The sequence below is a fragment of the Dipodomys ordii genome, unplaced genomic scaffold, assembly GCF_000151885.1.
Source record: "Dipodomys ordii isolate 6190 unplaced genomic scaffold, Dord_2.0 Scaffold37, whole genome shotgun sequence".
Taxonomy (NCBI): domain Eukaryota; kingdom Metazoa; phylum Chordata; class Mammalia; order Rodentia; family Heteromyidae; genus Dipodomys; species Dipodomys ordii.
Genome location: NW_012267253.1, coordinates 1,242,653 through 1,252,174, shown reverse-complemented (window position 1 = coordinate 1,252,174; position 9,522 = coordinate 1,242,653). Strand labels below are relative to the sequence as shown.

At 40.0% G+C, this 9,522-nt stretch overlaps 1 protein-coding gene across 1 annotated transcript in view; it reads left to right on the top strand.

Moving 5' to 3' along the window:
- Positions 1 to 331: 331 nt before the first annotated feature.
- The window catches only part of Cdkl4 (cyclin-dependent kinase-like 4), a 34,302-nt gene continuing 25,111 nt past the window's right edge, over positions 332 to 9,522 (top strand). Inside the window, exons 1-3 of the mRNA XM_013017899.1 lie at positions 332 to 406; positions 3,564 to 3,685; positions 8,771 to 8,843. Of these exons, the coding sequence (XP_012873353.1) occupies positions 332 to 406; positions 3,564 to 3,685; positions 8,771 to 8,843 (270 nt within the window). The remainder of the gene's footprint in view (positions 407 to 3,563; positions 3,686 to 8,770; positions 8,844 to 9,522) is intronic.

Genomic DNA, 9,522 nt, shown 5'->3' with positions numbered 1-9,522 from the left:
AAAAAACTTTCCCAACACCAAAGGAATCAGGGCAGCAGCCATGCCCCATCCATGCATAGGCATTGGTTCATTCCAGCCTGAACTTCCCTTAGATTCTTTGATGGTTCTTAGATGCACTTAATATCGCCCCGGGCACAGAAATATTTTCACATAAAGTCTTTTGTTGTTGTTGTTGTTGTTGTTACTGAGAGAGAATTACTCTTAAGATTTATGAGCCACCAATGCATTTTTTTTCCTAGCTTAAAAATCTGGCCATTTTAGGGTGATAAAGCCTAGATCGGTGTTTCTCCAACACCAGCATGTATTGGAATCCCTTGGGGATCTTGTTGAAATGCAGTTTGGAGGTGGGTTGGGTCTGGTGTTGGCCCTGAGACTCTCCATTTCCCAGAAAGTAGAGAAGCTGCAGGTGGGTGGACCACACATGGGCTAACATGACCATGTGATTTCAAGCCAACCTTCCCCTTTTTATTGTTTTTTGAATTGGTACTGGGTGTTGAACTCATATTTGCTCCACTTGCTTGCTTGGCAGGCACTCTACCACTTGAGCTACCCATCATCACAGCTTTTTGCTGGCTATTTTCTAGGTAGAATCTCACAGACTTCTCTGCCCAGGCTGGCCTTAAACTTTTCTCCCGATCTCAGCCTCTTAGCTACAAGCGTGAGCTATAGTGCCTGGCTCAGTCTTCACATTTGAATTGTGTTTTCTATTTTTAGAAAACCTCAGAAACATGGTTTCTAAATGGGATAATAATTGTATGTTTTTTCTCTTTTTCAAGTATCATCTGAAGCAAGTTTCCCCATCAATACATTATAACATTTTGTTTAGAATATAATTTGACACACAGTTTTCAGCACATCCCTCATGATAAACTTAATTCATATCTGTTAGTCAGCAGAGGGCAGTAGTGAGCCACCCAGCACTGTCATCTGTCACTGGTCTAAGCTGCAGGGCGTGTCTGCACCAAGCAGTATTGTTTTCTTTTCTTTCTTTTTTTGTTAGGGTACAGTGATAATTTTTTTATTGTGAAAATACCATACAGAGGGGCAAGGTAACGAGTACATTTCTTATCAAGCTTTGTTGCCTCCTCCTTTGTTTTCCCTTACCATCCCTTCCCATCTCGCCCCTACTCCCCACCTCTCCCTCCCCACCCCCATGCCAAAGTTGTAAAGTTCGATTTTCGACATAACGTCTTGTACATCTCGTTGTTGCAATGGGTCCACCTTCCCCTCCACAAATTATAACTACATCAAATATAGTGAAAACAGGGGTTATACCGTGGGGGAGAGAAGTATTGTTTTCTAATAAAGTTATGTTTTCATTTTTTCCTCTCTCCCTCCATAGTAAAGTGATTGCTCAAATGGGCGCTTGTGAGTTACAACTTTTCCGATTTGAGTATGAACTCTGCTTGGTCTCTCATAATGTACTCTCCTGCTTTTAGCACATTGTACCATGCAAGCCCAGAACACATTCTTTCTATGATAAATGGACTTTCCCCTCCTCACGTCACCTGCTTTGTGATTTTGTCTCCTCGCCACACTATCTTTACTTTAGGCAAGTCACTGTGTCTAGACTAAGTGAGCTCTATTTGCAAAGCAGGTATAAAGTTCTGACCTAGCCAGAGATTTGACCAGGTTAAACATGGACATTGATTGAGCTGTGTAGTATCTCTGAATCCCTTCCTTCCTTTCTGTTCTGTGTTTGTGCCAAAACACAAAACAACTGACTCATCTGCTCTTCTTTGACCTTTTGCTCTTTCAGACGTTGAGGTACTTCGGAAGCAATTTGTTTGGGAGCTCTGAACATTTTGGGTCTTTTTGTTTTGTTTTGTTTTGTTGTCAGTTATGGGGCCTGGGTTATCAGGACCTGGGTGCTATACCTAAGCTTTTTCACTCAAGGTTAGCACTCTGGTTAATTGAGATAAGAGGCTCATGGACTTTCCTACCCAAGCTGGCTTTGAACTGTAATCCTCAGATCTCAGCCTCTAAAGTAGGATTACAGGCGTGAGCCACCGGTTCACGGCTAGATACATTTTCCCATATGGAATCAATTCTCCTTTTCCAAACTGTTGAACAGCAGGCTCGTGGTTGTAGGGTAATTTTTTGTTTTTTTTTTCTTTTTTGTCACAGTCACGCAGTGTGAAGTCTTCTGTGTACCTAGACTCTGTTGGATATGGGACCTATAACTATATATTGAGTTCCTACTATATAAAAATACTAATCTCTCATATCTTTCTGAGTAAATGGGCTTAGCAAGCTGCTTTGTCAACTATTCTGGGAGAACAACAAAGAAAATGAGCTATAAATAGGAATGATCATATATCCTGGTTTGTACAGGACAATCTCATTATAGCATCCCTGTTACATCCAAATGGGCAGTGTTGAAATGTAAGAGTGGGGTCTAGCTGGGCACCTGTGACTCACACCTGTAAGTCTAGATACTTAGATGACTGAAATCTGAGGATCTCTATTTGGAGCCAATCTAAGCATTTGCCCAGGAGCCTCCATCTCCAATTAACCAGCATAGTTTAGTAGTAGAACTCTAGCCTTAAGCAGAGAAAGCCAAGTGTGAGCACAAGGCCTACAATTCAAGCCACAGTACTGGTACTAGGGTCTAATATTGCTAAGAACCAACACTAGAATCCAAGCTGAGCTTAAGTCCAGTTGGCAGTTACATTAAATCTACGTCTCTATAGAAGCTAAGTAGATTTTTATGATTTTTTTTATAATCCTTTAGTTAAAATTCCATTTCTTCAACTTTTTATTTAGGTTCTGACTTGGATATTTATTTTCCATATTATGTGCAGAGTTGTGTGCGTGCGAGTGTGAGTGTGTGTGTGTGTGTGTGTGTGTGGTGGTGGTGGTGGGTGGTGGTGGTACTAGGGATTGAATTTAGGGCCTGGGAACTGTCCCTCGTTTTTTGCTATGGGATGGCATTCTTGTTACTGGAGCCACAGCTTCATTTTTGGCTTTTTTGGTGGGCAATTGGAGATTAGAGTGTCATGGATTGGCTTTGAACCACTATCTTTCGATCTCAACCTCCTGAGTAGCTAGGATTACAGGCATGAGCCAACAGTGTCCAACTAGTGCTCACATTTTGACTTACGTACTTTATTTGCTATCACCAAAGGGAAAGCAGTTCATTTACTTTCAATTATAGACAGTAGGCAATATGCTAAATTTCTTCCAACCTGGAGTGTCTATGGCTATCTTATGAGGAACTATAATAAAATTCTAACTCAAGCCAGGCTCACGTGGTTTACTCTGTAATCCTAGCTACTCAAGAGGCTGAGATCTGAGGATAGTAGTTTGAAGCCAGCCCAGGCAGAAAAGTACATGAAACTCTTATCTCTAATAAACTACTTAGAAAAAGCTGGAAGTGCTCAGTGGTAGAGCACTAGCCTTGAGCAAAAAGAATCAAGGAAGCACCCAGACCCTGAGTTCAAGCCTCAGGACTAGTACATACACATGCATATGGATTGAGAAGGCCGTATTTTCTTCAAATGGAAAGGGTCTAAGGAAACATTAATCATATTACTAAACTTGGGATTTCAATTCCTTTGCAGCAATTAAAACACCCAAACCTTGTGAACCTCATTGAGGTATTTAGGAGAAAAAAGAAAATGCATTTAGTGTTTGAATACTGTGATCACACGCTTTTAAATGAGCTGGAAAGGAACCCAAATGGGTAAGTAATTCAGAAACTGAAGTTTTATATGGCCAATTCTCTTTCCTTCTTTGTGGAATCAGCTGTGGCAGATTTCAAACCCATCCATAGTTCCCCTTCTACCCAGATGCCTCCAGCCAGCCCTCTCCAGCTGCAGATAGAAACTGTTCAGAGGGCATCAGATATTAACCTAGAGGGAACTCAGCCAAGAGGACAAACGTACTGTAATGCAAAGCACTGTGCATTTTGTGAGGTCAGTTATATGTGATTATCTAGGGGGGTTGTCTTGGTCTGCCTACATAGCAAGACCTTATCTCAAGCAAACATCATAAAGTGAGTAAACTATCAGAATTAATCAGATTCAAGGTCTATTCATGTAGATATTATAAATCAAATTTTAGAAACTATTAATTCCCAATTAGAAAATATATTCATTCAAAAGGATTTAGTGGGTGCATAGTGTGTACCCAGCTAGATGTAAGGATGAAAGCTATAAACAAAACATACAAAATGTGGAGCCACCGGTAGCTCACACCTGTAATCCTTGCTACTCAGAAGGCTGAGATTTGAGGATCCCAGTTTGAAGCCAGCCCATGCAGAAAAGTCCCTGTGAGACTCTTATCTCCAATTAACCACTCAAAACCCAGAAGCAGAGCTGTGTCTTTAAGTGGTAGAGGACTAGCCTTGAGCAAAAGAGCTCAGGGACAGGGCCCAGGCCCTGAGTAGAAGCCCCACAAACCAACAACAAAAAAAAGCTAGACGTTTAAAACTTTACATTCTAGTAGTTATATAAAAGCAACTTATTTTTAAAATGTGCAATTAAAATGACTAATATATTCTCCCTATAAGTCAAAGAAATTTTTAAAAATATTTAAATTAGGCACCATATCAAACCTTTCAAAGTTGGCAAAGATTCATCAAAAACCAATATACTCAATATGTCAACAGTCAGGTAATCAGGTCTCATTTGCAGCTAGAAATAATGTAATTAGGTAGATAATTTGGCCAGAAATATGAATATTTAAAAACTATATATTTTGACCAAAAAAATCTATTTAGAGGAATATCTAGAAAATATTCAGATAGAAGCAAAAATTGTCACAACAGATTGTCACAACAGAAAAAAATGGGACTTACCTAATTGTCCAATAGTAAGGAATCAATCCTGGTTTGTTCCAAGTACTTGGGAAGTAGAGGTGGGAAGATAATGAGTTTGAGGCCAACCTAGACTGTATAATAAGAGCCTATCTCAAAAAAGAAGAAAGTAGCCAGTCAGAATGGCTCACACTTCTAATCCTAGCTACTGAGAATTGTGGTTCAAAGTCAGCCCAGGTAGAAAGAGTGGTAAGACTCATCCCCCAATTAACCACCAAAAAAGCTGAAAGTGGAACTGTGGTTCAAGTGATAGAGCACTAGCCTTGAGCAAAAAAAAGCCCAGGGACTGTACCCAGGCCCTGAATTCAAGCCCAGAACTGGCAAAAAATAATAATAATAATAAAGAAGAAGAACATGAGGAAAGCAGGGTATATGTAGCCTAGCATGCAGGAGGTCCTAGACTTGGCCCCTAGCACTGCAAAGCAAAATATTGGCAACATGTATTTTGTTATACATGAGAAACTGCATCTAGCCAGGTAGAATGAACGCTGTAGGAGGACAGATAATATCGTTGGGAAAAATGTTCACAAAATGCTGTGATGAAAGGATAAGCTAATAGTAGAATGTGAAGTGCAATTGAAAATTTACCTGGGATACTCAACAATCTTCTAGTGAATGCACATATATTATTTTTAAATTTTTAAGTCAGATATTAAAAAACAACTAAAATGGTTAATTATTTGGGTGCTGATGGCTCATCCTAGCGACTCAGGAGGCTGAGATCTGAGGATGAAGGTTTGAAACCAGCCTGGGAGACAAATCTGAGGGATTCTTATCCCCAACTAACCACCAAAAAACCCAGAAGTGGGGCTGTGTGGTAGAGAGTGGCAACTTGAGTGAAAAATCTAAGGAAGAATGTGAGGCCCTGAGTTCAAGCCCCAGTACTGGCACACACACATGATTAATCAATTTATAGTTCACCTTTTTGGTGTGTGCCAGTATATAGTGGATGAACTCAGCCCTTTTTGCTTACAGCTGATGCTCTACCACTTGATCCATGCCTCCAGTTCCAGCTTTTTGATGGTTAATTGGGCTGGCTTTGAAGTGACATCCTTGGCTCTTAGTCTCCTGATTAGCTAGGATTATAGGCATGAGCCAGTTTGCAGCATAGTTGAAGTTCATTGGCAATAAAACTGCTGGTATTTTTTCACAATTATTATTTTATATAGATGTTGTGTAGACAATGACAGAGTCTGCCTTTATAATCAGAGCTAACTAAACAGAGGCTTGCATTCCAGTGAGAATCCTTCACACGTTCTCTCCCACAGCAGATTCTCCAGTCATATTAACACTGTGTAAGTCCATGTTATTAATTTTATAATGCAAGGTTCTGGCCATTTCTGAACTCAAGCCCCTGCCTTGCTGCCCAGTTCTCTGCCACCTGTAATCTTATAGTTCCTGCCCAGCATCCTGTTCCTACATTAATAGTTAGGATTTGAACTCTGGTGGTCTGTTTCATAGTGCTCAAAATGGCTATATTCTTTCTGCTTCTTATAAAAAAAATTTAAGCAATGTTTTCTGAAGTTTGACACTTGGTCAAAGAGGAGAGGGGTAAAGTTATATTCAAATTCAGTGAAGAAATAGACATTTCAAATGGGAAAGACTTTTTTTTTGGGGGGGGGTCCGGTCATGGGGCCTGAACTCTGGGCCTGGGCACTGTCCCTCAGCTCTTCAGCTTAAGGCTAGCGCTCTACCACTTGAGCCACCCTCCCAGCCCCAGGAAAGACTTTAATACTGAGAATTAGATACTTTCACAATATTAATTATTAGAAGAAGTAGAATCCAAGAGTTGCTTCCTGATGCCTGGTGCCAAGGGCATGACATAGTTAATTATCATCCAAAATAAGGACTACATTGGCTTCTGCGAATATACTTTAGTCATACATAGAGATGCTATAACTGAGTTATGCATAGGTGTCTCCTGATTCAATAAAACCAGATACAAAGTACAGATTCTAAATAGTTTGAAGTACCATTAAGTCTGAGTGGTGGATATGGTTGGAGTATTACAGAGATTTTTAAATTAAAGAATGCTTACAGATTTTTGAAAATAATGTAAATAACTCCACATTTGAAAGACAAACACTCAGAAAAATATTTGCAGCATATATAGCAGACTAATATACATAGAGTCTTTGTAAATTAGTAAACTAACCAATTCAAAATATGAGTATGAAATGTAAATACACAGAAGAAATGAGGTATCCACTAATCGTGAAAATTATTCAAAAAGTCATTAAACTTAATGAAAGGTAAATAAAAACTGAACTATCTTTTTTTTATTTTAACCTCAGATTGGCAAACATAACATTGGCAAAACCAAAAGTTGGCAAGATGATAAGGAGATAGGGACATCTGCACAGATGTTTGGTGGGAGTGTAAATGAGTCCACCCTTCCCAGGAGAGGGGAGTTTGGCAGGATGGAACTGCGAAGGCATCATGGCAGCAGTGATGTAATGGAAAGACCAACAGAAAAGGTCAAGGGGATGCAGTTACTGTAATTTACAGGGACAATTACATAAAGTAGAATACTCCCAGACAGAAGTTCCCAGATCCTCTCTGTTCCCCATGGAAATCACACCTGCCAATTATACTTTTGCAATGTTTTCTACACAGACTAATGATTCTGCCAGACACAAGAAGCTCACAGTTTGCCCCTTCCACAGGCCTTTATTTCCCCTGGCCTCTCTTTGGCAGTAAACATACCCACTTATACTATTGCACAATAAGTGTAGCACATGCTTGAGCATTTATCACACATTTACCTCCTCTTTCAAGTTTACCTATTTCTCTGCAAAACAAGGTCTAAGGTCTAGCTGAGATTAACATTGCAGAATCAAAATGTACCATGTGTACCCTTGATCCCTGAAATCCCACTTCTAGAATTTATAGAAGAAGATAATTGTGTCACTTCAATAAGTGAGTGATTACAAAACATTCAATAGAATTTTTCTTAAATAACAATGGGTTCAATCTGACTACTCATTGTGGGATCTAAGTAAGTTATAATACATCCATTAAATGATATCTTCCACAGCCACTAAAATATATATGTACATGTTAGTATTTGTACCTTTTTGCATAAAATGTTCCTCAAAGAGGCAGGAGGTAGAATTGTAAAGGATAAATGGATGGCTAGGCAGGTGTCAGACACTTCATGGATATATTTTTATAACTTTAAATATGAGTGTGTTTATTTAAAATTAAGGTTACAAATTAAATAGAGAGAGAGCAGCAGGCAAGCAAAAAGAAAAACAGGTAATTAAAAAGACAACATTAGCCAGACGCCAGTGGCTCACACCCGTAATCCTAGCTACTCATGAGTTTTTTTTTTGTTTTTGTTTTTTTTTTGGGTCCGGTCGTGGGGCCTGAACTCTGGGCCTGGGCGCTGTCCCTCAGCTCTTCAGCTCAAGGCTAGTGCTCTACCACTTGAGCCACAGCGCCACTTCCGGCTTTTTTCTTTTTGCTTATATGGTGCTGAGGAATCGAACCCAGGGCCTTGAGCATGCAAGGCAAGCGCTCTACCACTGAGCCACCTTCCCAGCCCTACTCATGAGTTTTTATTGTAAGGAAATGACCACTTCGCAGACCTAATCTCTGCCCTCCATGGCAGCGCCTGCGCAGAAGATGAGGCACCGCCCACTTCCTGGCCTCCAAGGAGCCACACGGCGCCATTTTCTCCCTTTCCTCATGAGAACTTGGCCTTGTCATAAGACAAGATCTTGGTACCTAGCTCAGCTCACAATTCTGCCTCACCTTCCTGTGTGCTGGCATTACTGGTGGTCACCTCAAACCTGGCCTTGAAATATTTTGAAGAAAGGAATCTGGGAGCCCCTCTATGCTGTGCTTATACACCATGACAATCCCCTTTCATTTCACTTCTGTTCTCAACCTTTGCTCCTGGAATCCTATCCCAGGAGTTTTAATATCCTTTTTTATTTTTCCTACCAGAGTTGCTGATGGAGTGATCAAAAGTGTATTATGGCAAACACTTCAGGCTCTTAATTTCTGTCATAAGCATAATGTAAGTAACATTTTCTAATGCTTTAATTCTTCATAATGGCTGTGTTTATGATCTGTTTGAAGAGCTTAAAGATAGTGGGAAATAAACAAAAGAAAGCTATAAATATGAGGGAAAGCAATTCATAATTCATATCCCTTTTCTAGTTTCTGTAAGAAGTTATTAATGTCTTATTAATTAAAAATTTTTATAAACTTAATGTTTCCTTTGCCACAATACAAGTGATTCCTGTTATTGTTGTTAAATTGGGTTAAAATAATTTTTCAGCTTGTCCATAATGTAATGATCTAACATGGCCTTTGGTTTGATTTTTTATTATATTTTTTAAGTCTTTCATTCTGTACTACAGTATTCCCCTTCCCCTTATTTATTATTTATTTATCTTGTGCCAGGCCTAGCGCTTGAACTCAGGGCATAGGCACTATCCCTGAGCTTTTTGGGGGGGTGTGGGAGTCGGGTTGTGGGGCCTGAACTCTGGGCCTGGGCGCTGTCCCTTAGCTCTTCAGCTCAAGGCTAGCACTCTACCACTTGAGCCACAGCGCCACTTCCAGCTTTTTTCTTTTGGCTTATGTGGTGCTGAGGAATTGAACCCAAGGTCTCATGCATGCAGGCAAGTGCTCTACCACTGAGCCACCTTCCCAGCCCCCTATCCCTGAGCTTTTGTGTTCAAGGACAGTGCTTT